Genomic DNA, 17,909 nt, shown 5'->3' with positions numbered 1-17,909 from the left:
CACACGCTCCCATTGCAGTACCCCTTGTACCCCCATGGAAGCCCCATGATGTTGCACCCCTGCTGCATCCCTATTGCATGCCCCCTTGCACCACGCTTACAATCCCATTGCAACTCCGTTATATCCTCCCCTTTCACCCCATTGTATCCCCCGGAGACCCCCCCCCGCAACCCAATCGCACCCCATCCAAACAACTCAATTGAAGCGCCACTGCAGCCCGCCTTGCACCCCTAATACATCCCCTCCTTGCACCCCATTTCACCCCATTCCCACCCCACCTGAACCCCCTTCCTCTCCCACTGCAGCTCCCTTTGCACCTCCCCGTTGCATCCATCCCCCCCCCCGCCTCTCCAGCGCCGCCGGTGCGCTCCGCTGCGCCCCCGCGGAGCCTCGCCGGTACCGGCGCGGAAGGGAGGGCGCAGCGCAGCGGAGCCGCCTCGTTTCGCCCGGCGCTGCCATTGCAGCACGGCTCGGCTCGGCACGGTAAGCGGAGGGGGGGCGAGGAGCTGATGGAGGCAATGCTGGGGCCGGGGGGCACCGTTCCGCCGTCTAACCCCCCCCCACCCTCTCCAACCTCCCTCCCCGGTGCCTCCCGGCCCTGGTGTTGAGGGAGGCGGGGAGGGAGGAGGAGACTGGGGGAGAAGGCGAAAGGCCTTGGTTGGAAGGCGAGAGGCGATTTTTAGCGATTTATTTGAAAATCGTAAGGAATTTGCTTTCAAATTAAAATAATAATAATTAATAATAACTGGGAAGCAGGGCACGAAGGGGAGGAGAGCGGTGATGCTGCTTGGGCACCGCTGCCTAGAGGATGCCATCATTGTGCTGGGGCAGGTTTCGGGTGTGTGGAGATGTGGGGGGGGCTGTGTGCCAGCAGAGGGGTCCAGGAGGTGGCCCCCAACACCCCAACCCCGGGAGGGGCTGAGTTCGGGCGCACTCGTGACATCTGTGCCGAGCATCCGTGTGTGCAGCGGGATGGGGACGGTGGCGGGGTCTGGCGTGGGGACAGACCCGTTATGGGTTCCTGAGCCAGCAGCTGGCTGGTGGCACGGCTCCGGCTGTCCCCAGGCCGCTGTTGGTGACGCCGATGGCTCGTCCCCGGGTGCAGCACCGGGGCCGGGGGCTCTCCCACGCACATCGGCGAGCCGTGCCGTGCAGATGCAAGTGGGTCAGAGATGGGCGCTTTATGAAGCAGCGCTGCAGAAATAATGATCTCATTCCTGCCGTCTATAAATAAGTGAAGGTGAAAGGGCACATTTCCTACTCCCAGCCCTCCGGAGACTGGATTAAGACAGAGAGCTGGCTGATGGACAGAGATCATACAAATACCAACAGATCTGAAATTATATTTGCACCCTGACTGGTGTCCGAAAGGTCACGCTGTGAAACGTCCCTCTGAGGAGCTGTAATGTTAGGGGTGTCACAGATTATGATCAGTGGTGTTTTGCTGGGTGTTGAGGCTGGCAAGGAGGTTGTTTCCAAGGGAAATGTTCATTTGCATGCTGCTGGGTTTTCCTACCTGGGTAGTGGTGTGTCAGGGCTCCTGGGGCATTGTGTCAGCTGCTGAGGCCCACCAAAGCCCCCTGTTTCTGCAGTTGGAACTTGAAATTGCTTGGTATTTTCTCTTCAAGCAAAAATTAGAGTATGCTTAAATTTGCTGCTCGTCCTTTGGATGTTTGGAGATTTAAAATTGGTTGGTCTGCAGGTCAGAAACCAGCAGCTGTGGGCATGGGGAGCAGCGTGCAGGGGAGCAGCCCTGCGCGCGCGGCACGGACCCGTAACCTTTACACTTGGATGTTGACACATCTGATTAGTGAGTGTGCACAGGGGATTTCTCCGGGTGAAAATTCTCCCCGGCCTTGCACACAGTGCGGTGCATCCCTTCCCAGCCAGAGCCTGCTGAACCAGGCTGCACTGTGAGACCACAGCCCCCCGGCACCCCCGTGCAGCCCCCCCAGTCCTCGTCCCATTAGAGAGGTTCTCCCTGTGCCTGTTGCAGCCCAGACCTGCTCCGTGAGCAGCACCGATCCTTTTGCAAAGCCTCCTGGTCTCCCTGGGTAACGAGCCGAGCTGCTTTCACATTTGTGGGTTTGGGTGTTGTTTTTTTTTTTTTTTTCTTTTGAGCTAAATGCAGGTTTCTAATCCCACACACTGGCGTGTGCTGCTGCTGCGTCTTACACGGGGCTTGGAAAAAATCAATATGTCCATCTGAGCTGCACCGTTAGATCTTCTCCGGCCTCATTTGGTGATCCAACAGGCTTGAAAGAGAAAAAAATATTGATGGGGATTTCAACCTTGCCTACAGTAACTTGTCCCTTTGGCCAGTGGCCCTGGGACTGTCATCAGCATCCATCAGTGGTCACCCCATTAGCTGCGGGGGCTTGGCGGGGTTGGGGGCACCCCTCCAGCCTGCCTGGACCCCTGGCTCTGGAGCATCCCTCAGCCTGTTCCCAGCAGCTGTAGGATGCAGGGGCCAAACAGATGGCCCTGTTTCAGCATCCTGTGCCCTGCCATGAACTCAGCCTTATCACTGCCATCCTCTTGTGCCCCACACTTGCACTGCTCAGCCTTCCTTTTGGCTCCGCCGGCAGCTCGCACTTTGGTCCTGCTCGGAACGGGCGCCCTGATAGTGCCGTATTGCACAAAACACCGTATTTACACATACAGGGGAAAGGTTGGTCAGAAGGCAGCGATGATGTATCTGGAAGGGGAGCCGCTTCCTTAAATACCCTGAAGCGGCCGCCTTCCGTGCCTGCAGGGTCAGAAAGAAGGCAAGCAGGAGAGCTCCTAACCTTGTTTTCCTCTTCTGACAGTGCTTGCGGGCTCCGCCGACACCCACAGCAAGCGGGACCTGTGCCGAGAGGAGGAGCAGGAGGGGATCTCTGCAGAGTAAGCTGGGCTTTCCAACACCTCTCCCCTTGGTGTTTTGCTTTCCAAGAGCTTCAGAGGTGGAGGAGCCGAGGTGGTGACCTGGGGGCAGCGGCCCCTGGCCTGTGCTCGGTTCCTGCACCAACCCTGCTGCGGGCTTCTTGTCCTTGTGGGTTGTTGTCGTCTGTTTTCTGTGCCTCATTTCTTCCCTATTTTAGTGGTGTAGCCAAAGGCAACAAGTGCTCGCGGGTGGGTCTGGGTGCTGCAGCCCTGCTCCCGGGCACAAGGTGGACCCGCTGCAGAAAATGTGGGCTTACGGGCAGGCTGCGCAGGGAACAAAGGTCTTTCTAGAAAATGTTAATTAAACAAATAACGTGTGTTGTCGAGGCTTGAAGAAGTAACCGATGTTTGGTTTTGTTAAGGAGGTGTCTAATGCAAATATTTACCGTATTCATCAAATTTCAGTTACTCCCTTTTCTCTCTGGTGAAGAGGGAGAACCCGGATTTTGCTACAGAGCTTCTCTAAACTTTATGTCTCGGCCATATGCAATTTGTGTTTTTAATGTGACCCAGGGTTACGGTGTCGGTGTGGGAGAGGATATCACTGTGGTGTCTTGGTTCCTGTTTCACAGCGTAACACGATGGTTAAAGGAAGCAGAAATACCCTGCCTGCACTGACGTGGGGAAACGTGGGGGGCAGGAGGAGAGGTGTGGGAGGGGAGATGAGGCGCTAGAAATGTTTTGTTTTGTAACTGTGACCATAGAGCTATCACCAAGGAAATGGACGAGGCATATGTTGGTCAGCAGCAGGAATTAAACGCTCTGTGTGCGTGTAACAGGGTTTAATCCCTTAATGAGAAAAATATGTCCATGCTGCCTGTGGTCAGGAGAGCAGAGCAAGGAGCTGCCTGAACGCTTGTCCTTGTGAGCGATACCTGCTGCAGACTTTATCCTGAGGACGCTCGGGAGCTGGGATGGGACCTGGGAATGGCAGCAAGAGCAAAATGCTTCTAGGGCAGGGGGAAGGACGGGGATATTTCGGTGCCGTATCAGGGACGGGGATGAATTTGTCTCAGATGAGGGCGGATGGCCAAAGAGCACCCTGCCAGGTTTCTTCCATCACTTCCCGAGAGCACTAATAGGCTCTGCTCCCTTGATTAGTTGGTGGCTGTGCGGAGCGGTAATGAGTCTGGAGCCGAGCTCAAGCCGCCAATTCTAGGTCAGTGGTTGTGTGCCGGGGATTTGGGAGCGGGCAGGGGAGGGGGGTGGGAGCTGGGTGCCCTAAAGCGACGTGGAGCTGGTGTGGGGCTAGCCCTGTGGGGCCCCCAGCATCTCACGGGTGCGGGGATGCATTTGGTGGGTTTGCCAGGCGCTGCAGAACCTGAACCCCATCAACCCTGCCTTGGTCCGTGCCCATCTGGAGGCTTATTGCCCCCTTGGGATGTGCTCTCTGAGAGGATAACACTGCAGTAGACATCATTCAGGAGCCGGAAGAAATATTGAGCTTTAAAACTGAAAGACACCTTGCTGCACTGCTTTTTGCTCTCCTTTGCCTCTTGCGCTGCCACTTTCCTCTTCTCCTGGCTGCGGAGCTGTCATTTAGCGCTGACTGACCCTCACTCGGTGCACACACAGGTAGGGCCGGGCCGTGAGGAGCAGCATGGACCTGGACGTGCTGAACATGTTTGTCATCGCCGGCGGCACCCTGGCCATCCCCATCCTGGCCTTCGTGGCCTCCTTCCTCCTCTGGCCCTCGGCGCTCATCCGGATCTACTACTGGTGAGTGAGTTACTCCGGCTGCTCGCATTTCAGCGCGGGGGCTTGGGCATTTTAGGAAGGACAGGGCTGTGGCCGGGTCAAGCACTGCTGTTCCTGCCCTCAGCCCCATCAGGCTGGGAGCCTCACAGCCTCCCCGAGGCCACCCGCTCCTTCCTGCTCTGGGATCTGCTCCGAGGGCAAGGCCTCTCCTTGCACCAGCAGTTATGGAGGGTCTCTCCCCGTTCTCCCCTTCTCTTCTGGGCTAGGCACCAGAGGGGTCACAGCGATGGTTTCCCTGACCCGCTTGCACCCACCCCGTCCTTTCTGATAACAGCAGGCAGGCGCCACGTCCTTCAGTCGTGGGCCGTCCCTGAAAATTAGCGATAAGCACGCTGTTGGCTTTCATTTTCTGGGTTTGTTGCGGAGGAAAGCCGAACTGGCACTACTGTGGGAAGTCGGGCAGTGTCCCGGTGTCTCGCCTGGCCTCCCTCACGGGCTGCCGGCACGTGCTGGTGGCAGATTGTGGCTCCTGCTGTCCTGCTCACGGGTGTTCCCGACCAAAGCCACCTCCAGGCCGCTGTCCTGCCCCACTGCTCGGCCATTCAGGCCATCTTCCTGAGCTCCCTTCACCAGCAGTACAATGATCAAAGCAGCTGGGAGCTGGCAGGGGGTGAGGTGGCTCCCACCCCCTCAGTCGAAGCGGCACATGGGGACGCAGCTCCTTGCACCGTGTGTGAGGCAACGCATCGAACCGGGGCGGTGCGAAGGGACCTGGGGCTGAGGGGCTGCCTTGGCCGACTTCACATGGCGAAGGGGAGCTGCATGTTGAGAAGGGGTGAGAGAAGAGCCCGCAGTGCTGTCCTTCAAGGGCTGAATGAGGGGAGAAAGCAGTGGCACATCCCGGGACACCTCTCCCTTCTCCCATCACTCACTTTCCTCCCTATCATTACCCCTGCTGCACACATCCTCAGCTGCCGTGGCATGGGTCCACACAGGGACCTCGGTGGCTGATCGTGGCCCCCCCGCCGCTAATGGGGGCTGGGAGGCACCCGGGGCCACTGGCCTCTGCTACCCGCGGGGTTAATCGGTTTAGCTGCTGCCACTAAGCCTGTTAACACCTTGCAGGGGATCAGTTCAGCTTTGCACAGATTATTTTGTCTTCTGCTGAATTGATCCATCGGGATCAGTTGCTAAAAATGTTATCATCTTGCCCATCGGTAGTTTACACCGGTGCCTTTGAGGCGAGCACCCTTAAGACACTTATTCAGGGAGAAATTCACTTCTCCTTGTAGGACCGGCACACGGCCACGATGCTGCCTAAGTCCCCCTAACTCCCTCAAAAAAGGGATTATGATAAAAGAGGATTGCGCTATGCATAAGCTTTGAGTGGGCAGAGAGCTAGGACAGCCCGGCGCAGTGTTGGTGACCTTGCTCTTGTGTCTCGTGTAAATTTTGATATCGTGTACAAAAGCATCGGGAAGCATCTTGGCAGCCAGGAGTCGTCCAGCAGCTGCCCTGTCAAGGGGCACTTTTGGCCATAAGGGGAAATGCAGAGAAACCGTGCCTGTTCCTCAGTCCTGGACCGCACGTACACATCATGTGTCCAAAGTGTCACCGATAATCTCTGCCCAGGTCCCCTCTGGCTGGTAATTTCACTGCATCATCCTTCACCAGGCTGAAAGCCTGCTCTGCTGGGAGCTGTCTGCATCTGCTCTCAGAGAAATAGCCTGATTTTCCTTGGGGTCAGGCCAGTACTGTTTGAGTGGGGACAGCCGCCTCTGATCTTTGTGTGGCTGTAAGCACGTTTTTAAAGATCATTGAGACAGCATATGGGGAAGAGGTCCTCTCATGCCCTGGCTCCTGGAGTTATTTTCTCCTTGTTTCCAGGTACTGGCGTCGAGCGCTGGGTATGCAGGTCCGATACGTCAACTACGAAGACTACCAGTTTTGTTACTCCTACAGAGGGAGACCTGGCTACCGGCCATCTATCCTGATGCTCCACGGCTTCTCAGCCCACAAGGACATGTGGCTGTCCATAGTCAAGGTGGGGTTCTGCTCCTCCTGTCACTGCTTAGGGAATCAGTGGTCCTGGGCTTGGGGGCAGTGCAGGGAACACACGGCTGCACGCATGCTGTGGGATGGTGTCTGTAAGGTGCCAGGAGTACCCCCAGCTCCATGCTCAGTGTTTGCAGGATCCCTGAGACGTGCAGGGCAAGAGTGGTAGTGAGTCTTGCCTGTGGTTTCTCAGTGTTTCACCCCTGGTATGTGAGCAGATTTATTCTACAGCAAGAGTAACCAAGGGCTGCTGGAAGGAAAAAAAAACAAACAAACAAACAAACAAACAAAAAAAAACATTCCCACTGCAGTTACCAGCCCCCATCCTTCCCTCCGTGGTTTTCCCAGCAGTTCCCCAGCGGTGTAACCACCCCCGTTTTTTTCCGGCAGTTCCTCCCCAAGAACCTGCACTTGGTGTGTGTTGACATGCCTGGCCACGAGGGCACGACCCGCTCGGCCTTGGACGATTACTCCATTATGGGACAAGCGAAGAGGATCCACCAGGTAAAGCCCTGTCAGTGCCTGGTCTCACTCCTTGTGCCTGTCCTGTGATGTTCTGGCACTGGTGCTCTCGGTGCTGTGTTCCTGCTGTGCCTGGTCTGAAGCCACTTGGGGACGTGAGGCCCTGTGTGGCCCTGTTCCCTCCCATGGCTTTTCCTAGGCTGCCAGGACCACTGGCCTCAAGGTTTTGAGGTGAATTTCTCTAATGACCCCACAACATTCTTCCCCTGCCCTAACTACACTCCTTCTGCCCCCGTGCAGTTCGTGGAGTGCATCAAGCTGAACAAGAGGCCCTTCCACCTGGTCGGCACCTCCATGGGTGGGAATGTTGCCGGAGTTTACGCCGCGCAGTACCCAGAGGACATCTGCAGCCTGACTCTTATCTGCCCTGCGGGTACGTAACACGAGGAGGGGGAAAATGGAAGAGAGAGAGAGCAGGAGCTGGTGCAAAAGCCCAGAGTAGTACTGAGGGCAAAGCAGACCTTGCCTGTTAGTGCAAAAATTTGGGGTATAATTAATACGTATAGTCTGAAATTCTCTGGCAGGGCACACTGCCAGGGCACAGAGCACACAGGAGGAAATCCCGGCCCTGCCCAGATCGCTCTTCAAGGCTTTGGAGTTTGCCCTGCTGTGCCACACGGCTAGAGCTGAGCCAGGGGCAAATGGCTGCAGGGCAGAGGGCTTCCACCAGGGGCTGTGCTGCAGCTGTGCTGCTCCAGCAGCTCCTTCTTGCACCGGATCAGCTCCAAGATGAGAAATCAGTCATGGAGCAAAGCAAAACATCACCAGGCCCCCACGAGCCCCACTCCTCCCTTCTCTGGAGGGGCTTTGGCCGATGCCTCCTGCGTTACTGGATGCGTGACCCCTCTGCGGGGTCTGCACTGCTGCCAGATTTCCAGCCCCTTGGGAACAGCCCTGGCAGAGGCACCCACGGGTGGGGCACTCCTGCAATTTCATGTCCTGTCCTTGTAGCTGGCAGGCCGGGTGCTGGTATTTGCACCCACTGTATGCGTGAGGCTACGTGCTGCAGTTTTCCCCAGGTACTGCTGCCTGCCTGCAGGGAACACATCTCGTGTAGCACCAACCCGTCTCGTGTGGGTTTCAGCCTGTGCACCCCTTCTCCTTTGGCCCAGGTCTGCCGAGTACCAACGATAGCAAGTTCATCAAGCAGCTCCGGGAGCTGCAGGAGTCTGAGTGCATCGACAGGATCCCTTTAATTCCCTCGACGCCCGAGGAGATGGCCGACATGCTGAAGCTCTGCTCCTACGTTCGCTTCAAGGTGCCGCAGCAGGTGAGAAGCAAGAAGGGGATTTTGGGGTGGGAGTGGGGTTGCTTCTGCCCAGCTCTGCCCTCCAGCAGCTCGCTTCTCCCCCCATTCTCAAGCAGCACCAGCTGAAATATCCCCACGTGAGGCACGCAGGAGCTTGGGCAGTGGGCTGGGATGTACAAGTGTTTTTCAATAAATATGGCTGGCAGGAAGCGCTAAATAAATAAAGAAGAAGGCTATTGTCTGGCCTGGAGCAGAGATTGTTTGTTGCTTTTTTAGCAGAAGCAACGGGGATGTTAATCATCACATTGTGAGGTGAGAGGAACTTGGCAAGGGGCTCGCTATTTAGCTGGTTTTCCTTAGGAAATCTGGGATGAGTAGATTGGAGAATAAGAAAAAAAACAGTAAGATAATGCCAAAACCATTTTTTTTTTGGCAAAAAAATAAAAGAAGGAAGAAAAGCAGAGTCATGGCTGAGACAGACAGCCTGCCAGCCATCGGAGGAAAAATGCCATTTTGCATCATAAAAGACCGAAATAGTTGCTGCTGAAAGGCGTGTTCCCTTAGTGCCCTGCGACAGCCGGGGGTGCTGGGGCTGAGCGATGCTCCTGGCCGCCTGCCCTGTGCCCGGCCCCACCGGCAGGTCTCTGTGCTCTCCCTGCAGATCCTCCAGGGCCTGGTTGACGTCCGCATCCCACACAACGATTTCTATCGGAAATGTAAGTGCGTGGTGACAGCTGGGTCTCCGGGGCTGGAGCCCTGGCCCCGTGTTCCTGTGCTGAGGGCCCTCGGGAACAAGGGGAGACTGGATTTGGGGCTGCTGCTCTGCCCTCGTCCTCCCAGCTGGTCCAACTCCTACCGGTGTCTGTGGGGAGGTGGGGTGGGAGGAGGATGGCTCTGTCACACCTCCGCAAGGACAGCCCTTTGGGGCTCGCCCCATCGCCCCTGCCCATGGGCTGGTTCCCACTGGTGTTACGGGGGCTGCTTGCAACGTGTGCCTCCCACGCAGGACTGACTCTCCCCCTGCCCACCCTAGTGTTTTTAGAAATCGTGGATGAGAAGTCCAGGCACTCCCTCCAGGAGAACATGGGCAAGATCAAAGCGCCGACGCAGGTCATCTGGGGCAAGCAGGACCAGGTACGTAGACACCTCTTGGCTTTGGGCTCTTGGGGACCGCATCTGCATCCCTGCCCACGTCAACGCTGCCGAGGCTGGTGCGGAATAACGAGCCAGCAGAGTTGTCTTGGCAACTGGGGAGAGATGTGCTGCTCTGTGCTGTTCCGTGGGTAGGCGGCGAGGGAGAAGTGTGGGGCTCCGTCTCCTCGGGTGTCTGTGCAGTTACAGGGGGAGGAGTGAAGAGATTTGGAGGGTGGGGAAGGGGCAAGACACTGGCATGTGAAGGCATGGGCTGGCACCCAGTGCTGAGCCATGGAGAGGGGGATAGAGCATGGCCCCAGCCCCCAAAAGCATTGCAAGGACCACATTCCTGCCCAGCATCTCGCCTGAGCTTTCAAGGCATTTCCAGCAGGGTTTCTACTGTGACCAGTAAAGCCCAGCTCTGTGGTGGTGACGGTTTTTAACCCAATGCCCAGGTCCTGGATGTTTCTGGTGCCCAGCTCTTAGCGAGCGCCATCCCGGACTGCCACGTGTCCATCCTGGAGAACTGCGGCCACTCGGTGGTGGTGGAGCGGCCGCGGAAGACGGCGAACCTCATGCTGGAGTTCCTGGCGCTGCTGCACAACGCGGGCAACAGCAAGAAGCAGGCGTGACGGGGATGACGCCATGCCTGGGAGTCGTAACCTACCGAAGCGTTGATGAGTTCTCAGGGATCTTGTACAAACCGTGGTGAACGTGCCAAAGTCCCTGAGGCAGGCAGAGCCACCGCTAACACGAACCTATAGCACTACTGACGCACTGATCTAGGACCTCTGAGCAACCTTCGTAGACGCAGGAACAGGACCCGAACCTTTTCTACTCCTTGGTAAAAGCGAGCTGAAACGACAAAACGCTAGCCATGCAGCGCGCTGAAGCTCCCTATGCAGCCCATGTTATCCCGGTTACCTGCAGATAGCTGTTAATGACCTTCACCTGAGGTATACGAGCGCAGGAAGGGGGAAGCGCCCCGGGCCGAGACTCGCTGTGCCCCCTGCCCCCAGACCCCGCGTTGCATGCCGCCGTGCTGCGAGAAGCCGTGCTCCAGCGCAGCGCCCTCCTCGTCGTGTAGCTCCTCACCTCGTCGGTCACGCAGAACACACGAGAAAAACGCGTGGAAGGCAGACGGCTGCGTGTGAAAACCTGTTTACACTTCTGGTGAGCGGATTTTTCTCCAGTCCCCGAGCAGCTCCTGTGCATGTGTGATGCCTTAACAGCCCCCGGGCAGCCTCCGCGTGCGGCCAGCGCGGGGGCGAGCGCGTGTCTCGGCTCTTTTCTATCCCGTCGTGCTGCTGAACGCTCCAATGTAAATTAGAAACTCCTTAATGAATTCCGTGAATTCTGTGAGTGGTGACGGTGCTGGAAACGTGTGGAAGAGGGGGAAGCGTGGTCGCACTAACGGGTGGCTCCAGCGTGCCCGTGAGGCTCCCGGCGCTTGTATTTCTGAGCCATCTTCTCGCCGTCGCTCTGAGGTACTACGACCTGTACATATATTTGAAACTCCCCGGTGGTTTCTCTGCTCTTTTTGAGAGAAGAAACGTTTGTTCTTTTAGAAAATTAGAAATTTGATGTTAATTGCTTGGTTATTGTTTCTACTACAGGAGTTGATTTAAAAAAAAAAATAAATCATTGATAGTTTTATGTGGTAAAAGGCAGAAAAAAAATGTTGGATCTCTATGGTTTCTCAAATGCCACAGATTGCTGTATTCAGGGGATTTATATGGCTATTAAAATCTAGTAATTTAAAGAGTGCTCCATGTGGTGATTTCTTTTTCCTTTGGGCTTGCGTGGGATGGCAGCACCGGGGCCTTGCTTGTTTCCTTTTTTTCTCTCCACATTTCTGCAAGTTCCACGTTTTGCCACGAGGATTCTTGGTAATATCAGGAGACAAACACTCAAGAAGCGCAATAAAACCTCAAAGGTCAGGAGATTTAGGTTTTAAGTGCAGAGATTGACTTTAAGACATGTCAAAAGCGTGCTCAGAGCAGCTCCTGGCTGTAGCTGGATGTCTCTGCAGGAGGAGCTGCAGGGAAAGGGGTTGGGGGCAGCGGGTCCCTGGGTGATAGAAACCCTTGGCCTCTAGGGGAGGGAGCTGGCAGCAGCTGAGCCCACTGACGAGCAGCAGGAAACAGAGCAGAAACACCTGGGAACGGGGTACTGTAGGGTTTGTCCCTCATTTCCTGCTGGGAGCCAGCAAAGCCCAGCACTGCCCAACATTTGGGGCTGCTCCAGCGTTTTCAGCTGCCCCTTGGCACCGGACTCCTCACCCCAAGGTAGGGCAGTGTCTCCACAATGGGGCTCGGGAAGGGGCAGGGGGGCTCCTGCTGCTCACTGGGGCTGTGGGAGCCCAGTGGGTCCCAGTTAGGGTGAGCCTGGGCAGTGGGAGGGGAGGATGGAGCTGGCAGTGGCTGCTCCTGAATGCTCAGTTTGGGGAAAAAGGGGCATCCTGCTGCTGTCCTGGGCTGCTTGCAGGCCTCCATATGTGGTGGATAAGCACATGGGGCTGGGTGCTCAGCTCGAAGCCTTTGTAGCAGTCTGCAGGCTGTGTTTAAGAACAGAGCTGGGGCTCTGCCAGCTGCTGGCCCCATCCCGTGGTGGGTGCTGTGGTTTGGGCGCTGCTGGCACCCGGGAGCAGGAGCGAGTGGCTCAGGGTGCCACTGGGGAGCTGCCCCGCTCCCCCCGAGTCCTTCACCCGGCTGTGCAAACAGGCCGCTGAACCTTCCCCTGACTCAACGCGTTTCGCAACCTCCTTGGCCGCAAAATGTGTTTATCCCAGGGAAGCTGGGATGGGAGCACCCTGGGACACGTCCGTGTGCCCGTGTGGGACAGGGTGCCCGCAGAGAGGCACTGCGCCCTGCCAGCCCTGCCCTGCTGAAACTGGCATGGAGGAACTCAAAGAAAACTTGTAGGATCTGTGTTTGGGTTGGTTTGGGCTTTTTACAGCATGGGATAGTGTTTTTTGTTTGGTTGTTGGGTGTTTTATTTTTTTGGTTGGTTTTGGTGTTTTTCCCCCTTCTGGCAGGCCCTTTTTGGGGCTGCCCAGTATGTCCCGGGGAGCAGCAATCGCCGTCTTTTTATTATTATGCTAGGGCACAGCAAATAGCTGTGAGAATGCTGCTCCGAAGGCAGTGGCGCTGCATTGAGCCGCTTCCTGGAAACCCTTGGTTTGCCCTGGAAAATGGGACCCACGCGCAGCCTTGACGTACTGCTCTATTGATTCTTTTATTATTTTTTTTAATGTGTATTCAGGGAAAAGCTGTGTGGGAGCACTGGGTGAGCCATCAGATTTCTGCTCACAGAGCAGGGATTTGTGTTTTTTTTCCCCAAACTGTGCTGGCCGGCGCCACGCTGCTCCCACCAAGACAGTGTTTGCTTCTGATCAGTCGTCTTCCTCTCATGCAGAATTCAAACTAAGGATCAATAGGGTCAGTGGTGCCTTTTTTTTTTTTTTGCCAGGTGCTCTTATTCCAAGTCAGCCTAGAGAAGTGACAAATGTGCTTTGTCCCAGCAAAGAGGACAGGGTGTGTTCTTTATCACACGGGGGCTGTGAGACCAAAGAGCCCCGAGGTCTGTCACCTTGGCATGGGCTGCCTGGGCGCAGGGTGACCCGCATTCCTGGGGCACACAGCATGAAGTCCTCATGAGGCAGGACTCCAGGAGTGTCTTCATAGCTCCCCGCGGCTCCCTCTTGCATGTCTGCGGGACAAAATCTCCCCGACCCTGCACGCTCTGCCAGCTGCCCCTCGTGTACCTGGCGGGGCGATGCACGGAGCTGGAACAACCCCGTCCCCAGCGGGGGGCTCACTTCACCAGCATGCTAAGAACAAACGCACCAGCCAGCATGGTTTAAACTAAAACCCCTGACCAACACCCCAAGCCCCCCAAATGACATTGCTCAGCCATGATTCACCCCCTGACAGTTCACCTTTTTCTGCAGTCTTGCTTTCGAGCCTGTCATCTGCCTTTGTGCAACTGGTTATTCATACCGAAGAGCAGAGCTTCACCTTTGTTTTTCCAGAATTACCTCCCCTACACTTTCTTTTCCTCCTTTTTATCTTCTATTTGCCAGGATCCCGAGTCCCAGCACCTTTTGGGTGGCTGCTGAGCTCCATCCCACAGCTCAGGCAGGGATCTAAGTCCTGCTGGAGCCGCAAGATGTTGTGTGTCTCTGCGGGCTGGTGTAAGCTGGGGGTCCCTCCTTTTAATCGGGAATGACGTTGTCCTGCATGATAAAAACACCACCAAAGAAAAACTGCTCCTGTAGCTCTTTCTTTGCCCTGTTGCCAGAGGTTTATGAGCAACGTGGACAAACGCACCCGTGGGGTCCCTGCTTTGGCCAGCTCCATGCGCAGCACTTGTGGCGTGGTGGCACCAGGTGGCAGCAAGTGACCGGCGTGGGGAGAGGCTGCAGCACCCGGGGGGAGCAGGGGTGGCCTCGGGGCTCCTGCACCCGCTGCACCCTCAGCAGCAGGGCCCCCGGACCCCCCCAAACACCCAGGCACCGTTTGCGGGTCCCCCTGGAGCCCGTTTGGTGTTTGGTCCTCGCTGCATGCCCCGGCTGGGCTGGCTCTTGGGGGCGCGTTTGCAGCGTGGAGGAAGCAATACGATGTCAACAAGCAGATCTAAGATGTTGCCCAAATCTATTTTTGTAGGGGTCAGAATTAATTCCCTCTGGCCGGGGGAAGGTAGAGCACGTGTGTGCTTGGCGCTGTGCGTTGCTGCTGGGGAGGAGGAGCTGGCCCTGTCCCCGTGCCCACTCCCCACACTCTCCTGGCTGGGTGCCGGTGCCCTACAAGAGCGCAGGGTCCGGCTGGGCTCTGCCAGGAGCTGGGTGCCCCATGGCAAAGCCCAGCTCCTGCCTTGCCTTTGAAGCTGTCTGCACTCGGGGTCAAATTCTGTCCTTCCACGAGATGTCCAGCTTTTGAAGTTTAAGGACAAGTCAGCTCTGACAGGGGTTAACTCATTAACTTGTTGTGCTGAGACCGAAAGCAAAGCCCTCGGTGCTTCTGGGGCACGAAGGCTGCTTCTCCAAGCTCTGGGTCGGTGCAGGGCACCAGGACGGGTGGGAGGCCGCGAGCAGGTGGTGCTGGCCCAAAGCAAAATTTTGGCTTCAGCTTAACCCCGGACCTGGGCCGGCCCAGCTCTGGAGCACGCGTGCAGGGAGCTGGCACGCGGCGAATGTGATCAACAGCCTCTTCCTGTTGTGCAACCACCGCCAGCAGCCCACGTAGAGAATTTTTGGGAGCTTTGTCAGGCCTTTTGTGCTTCCAGATAGTGTTTATTTGCTCGTTTCAGGTCTTGCTTTCAGAAGGGAGGGGATTCAAACAGCGCAGGCCGAGGCACGAAGCGCTGCCATGAGCCCCACCGCCCTCCTGGCCGCGGTGTCCCCGCGCGTGGCTCTGTGCTCCTGCTGGCCCCGCGGCTGAGCTTTGGCACCAACGTTATTTACATTTTCACCAGGCAGCCTTCACGTGGTCCTGCCATTATATAATAGCTTAACCTGGGATATGGGGCTGTTCAGACACCCCTGCCCATGCTGGGGGACCCTGGCCCCCCACACCCCAGGTCCTGCGTGGCACTGCTGAGCTCAACCCCTGTGTGTGGGCCCGTGCCAAGTTTTGCCTGTGGGGCTTTGGGTTGGGATGCGAGCCCCTCTGTGCTCCCACACCTGCCCCTTCCCTGCCTTCCCCAGTCTAGGGTTTCACCTGGTCCCCTCCTGGGTCATCCTGGGGTGATCGGGCTGGCTGGCCCGGTGTAACACTCACATTTTTCACTGGCATCAGGGTTTTGTAGCTCTGTGACACAGGGCTCAGCTTGCTGACCTGTGCTTCTGGTGCTTTGAACAAACTAGGGTAGAGAGCGGGAGGCTGCCTGCTAAATCTCCCTCTGCTTTTCCAAGCTGCTTTATCAGCCTGCACTGCCAGCACCCCCATAATGTGACCCCCTCATCCATCAGGGTGCCAGCGGGGTTGGGTGAGCTCTCAGCTTCGGGCAGGCTCCTTTTTGGGGTTCACACCTACTTTTGGCCGGACCTGTAGTAACCAGACCTTGCCCTCGTGCAGGGCACGTTGGAAACCCTGCGTTTGTCACTTGACTCCAGCGAGCAGCCGGGCACTGCTCCCGCTCGGTTTTCTTTTAATCGAGCCAAAGAGCTGCCTGCCAGCAGCGCGGCTGGGGCCACATCCAGCTCTCTGCTCTGCTGCCCGTGCCGGGGGCGCAGGGAGGACAGGACCTCCCGCCCGCCACCACCAGCACCACCACCCGGGGAAAACAGCCTCACAAACCTCTGTGCGGCTGCTCTTTGCCCATTATAAGGAGCACGGTTTCCTTGATAAGCGTGGCTGTAAATCAGAAGCTGAACCGCCACCAGGAGCTCTCCTGGGAGGTGTCCTGGTGTCCCAGCCGGTGGGGACAGGAGGTGACACCGCACCGAGGCCGGGGCTGCTCCCGTTGTTTGTGGGTGCCAGGAGCGGGGCGGCTCTGCTCCCCTTCCAGCCACCAGGAGCGATGACTTTTTCACAGCTCCTGCTGGGCAGTGAGGGTTTATCCAAGATTTTATCACCATTTTCATTTTCTGTGGCCGTGCCTGTGGTCGCAGCAAATCCCCCCCCCCCCCCCCCGCTTGCTGCTGGCTCCGTGCTTCCAGGCTCCGCGCCGCTCCCGTCCTTCCTGAGCACAATGCGCTTGCATAACGTGCCCGAAGGTTCATTGTCGCTGCTGTGGCCTTCCCGATCCTTCCCGAGGGTTCCTGTGAGCGTGCTCGAGCAGAGGGATCAAAGAGCTGGCGCTGAACCCCATGAGACCAGGTTTTGGCCATTAGAGCCCTTCTGAGCGCTCACAAACACAGCTGCTGCAGGCGGGACACGCTGGTGCCGTTGTTAGTAAAATTGCCCGGTGGTTCCTTTTAGGAAGCTCAGCTCTCAGCTGCTCACTTTATACATGGTCCTGGCCATGTGGGCTGATGTATTATGTGACCCGTGGCCTGCCTGGGGTGGCTGTTACTGAAGATATTGTTAATTCCCAATGTCATAGAGGTCCCCGCAGCGTGGGTTTGGGCTCCAGGGGAAGAGACCGGGCTCATCCTGCCCCATCCTCGGGCACGGTGCCAGCTCGGGCCATGCCCTGCCTCTGCCCCCTGTCCCAGAGCCTGGCCGTGTCCCGGCAGGTAGGACAGAGCCTGCCTGAGCCAGCAGAGCATGTTGCCCTGCACCTAAAAATAACCTGGTTATCTCCCACTTCATCCAAATCAACACCAGCCCGAGCTATAAATAGCCTCGTCTGTGCTGACCGGGATTGCTGCTGGGAGGGGGCCCGTCTGTGGGGGATCCAGGGGTGGGATGTGGTGGACCCTCTGTGGGACAGCACCCAGATGTCCCCTCGGTGGTCGGCCACCCCAGACCTGAGGTGAGGGCTGCTTGGGGTGGGAAGGATGCTCCCCACGGTGAACATGTGTGGATGGGGTGAGGGGGGGCTGTCCCCTTGCAAAACAGCTGCCAAAAATAGTCTGGGTAAATAACGCCCCGTATGCCCTTGCTGACTCAGGGCCTTGTGCAAGTCTTCACCTGAACCCCTCCACGCTGTTCGGGCTGCGGGACCCTGCGTGGGTTTGAGCTGGTGTCATCCTGGCCGAGCTGTGCCATCCTGTGCCAGCCAGGGCTTGCTGCAGCCCCTGTTTTAACACCTGCACCCCCATCTGGCTGCTCCCCCGGCTCGGTGGGTGAGCACGGGTGGGTAGTAAACACGCTCAGGAAACGGGAATGTGAGCCAGCTCTGGTTCCCCGCAGGTTAAATAGGAATTACTGCACCCGCTAATCCCTTGGCTTGGCCACCAGGAACAGCCCAGCCGGGACAAATCCTGCATTTCGCAACCCTGTGTGTGTGTGTGTGCTGGAAATAGGCTGTGTTTTCCCCCTGTCCATGCGGCCACCCCTCCTGTTCCCCCGTGCTTGGGATCTGCACCTTGTGCCTGTTCCAGGGTCTGGTTTCTCATGGCTGTGGTGTCTCCTGCTGGGCCAGGCTGCTCCGCGCGGAAAGTCCCCAAAGCTGGGAAACGAAACAGAAATGGCTCTGGGGCAGCCTGTGCCTGGTGGGTCACAAAGGGACAGCAGGGCAGGAGGGGTGTTAGGCACCCCGGTACCACTCCTGCAGGTTTGGAGATGGTGCCCCAAGCACTGATGCTTGCTCTGGTGCCTTTGGGGCATTTTCCTGGTGGCTGCTGCCCGTGGAAGCCCCCAGCCAGGGTGGTTTTGGAGCTCGGAGGCACGTGTGGCCCTGGCAGCGGTGCCCAGGCAGGGCTGGCAGCATCGGGTGT

The 17,909-nt window shown here is 57.3% G+C and overlaps 1 protein-coding gene across 3 annotated transcripts; it reads left to right on the top strand.

Annotated features, from left to right (window-relative positions):
* The first annotated feature begins 384 nt into the window (after window positions 1-384).
* On the top strand, window positions 385-11,339 carry ABHD6 (abhydrolase domain containing 6, acylglycerol lipase). 3 transcript variants are annotated; one of them, XM_082767841.1, is made up of 10 exons: window positions 425-483; window positions 2,811-2,886; window positions 4,501-4,644; window positions 6,511-6,667; window positions 7,069-7,182; window positions 7,441-7,573; window positions 8,313-8,470; window positions 9,111-9,165; window positions 9,483-9,583; window positions 10,039-11,339. In XM_082767841.1, exons 3-10 carry the CDS (start codon window positions 4,526-4,528, stop codon window positions 10,213-10,215), a joined length of 1,014 nt encoding a protein of 337 aa, XP_082623967.1. In that variant the 5' UTR covers window positions 425-483; window positions 2,811-2,886; window positions 4,501-4,525; the 3' UTR covers window positions 10,216-11,339. The 3 variants fall into 3 exon arrangements, with proteins under 3 accessions (XP_082623968.1, XP_082623967.1, XP_082623966.1); XM_082767842.1 differs by lacking the exon at window positions 2,811-2,886 and having other exon boundaries at window positions 385-483; XM_082767840.1 differs by lacking the exon at window positions 425-483 and having other exon boundaries at window positions 2,768-2,886.
* The last annotated feature ends 6,570 nt before the right edge of the window (window positions 11,340-17,909 follow it).

This window comes from Aythya marila (genome assembly GCF_965140915.1).
Source record: "Aythya marila genome assembly, chromosome: 10".
Taxonomy (NCBI): Eukaryota; Metazoa; Chordata; class Aves; order Anseriformes; family Anatidae; genus Aythya; species Aythya marila.
This window is presented reverse-complemented; position numbering and strand designations above follow the sequence as displayed.

Excerpts from the sequence above, each read along its gene's own strand:
- ABHD6 (XM_082767842.1), top strand. The coding sequence starts at position 4,526 with ATGGACCTGGACGTGCTGAACATGTTTGTCATCGCCGGCGGCACCCTG. Across the intron at positions 7,183-7,440 it reads AAGCGAAGAGGATCCACCAG|TTCGTGGAGTGCATCAAGCT; the intron begins GTAAAGCCCTGT and ends GCCCCCGTGCAG. Across the intron at positions 7,574-8,312 it reads GACTCTTATCTGCCCTGCGG|GTCTGCCGAGTACCAACGAT; the intron begins GTACGTAACACG and ends CCTTTGGCCCAG.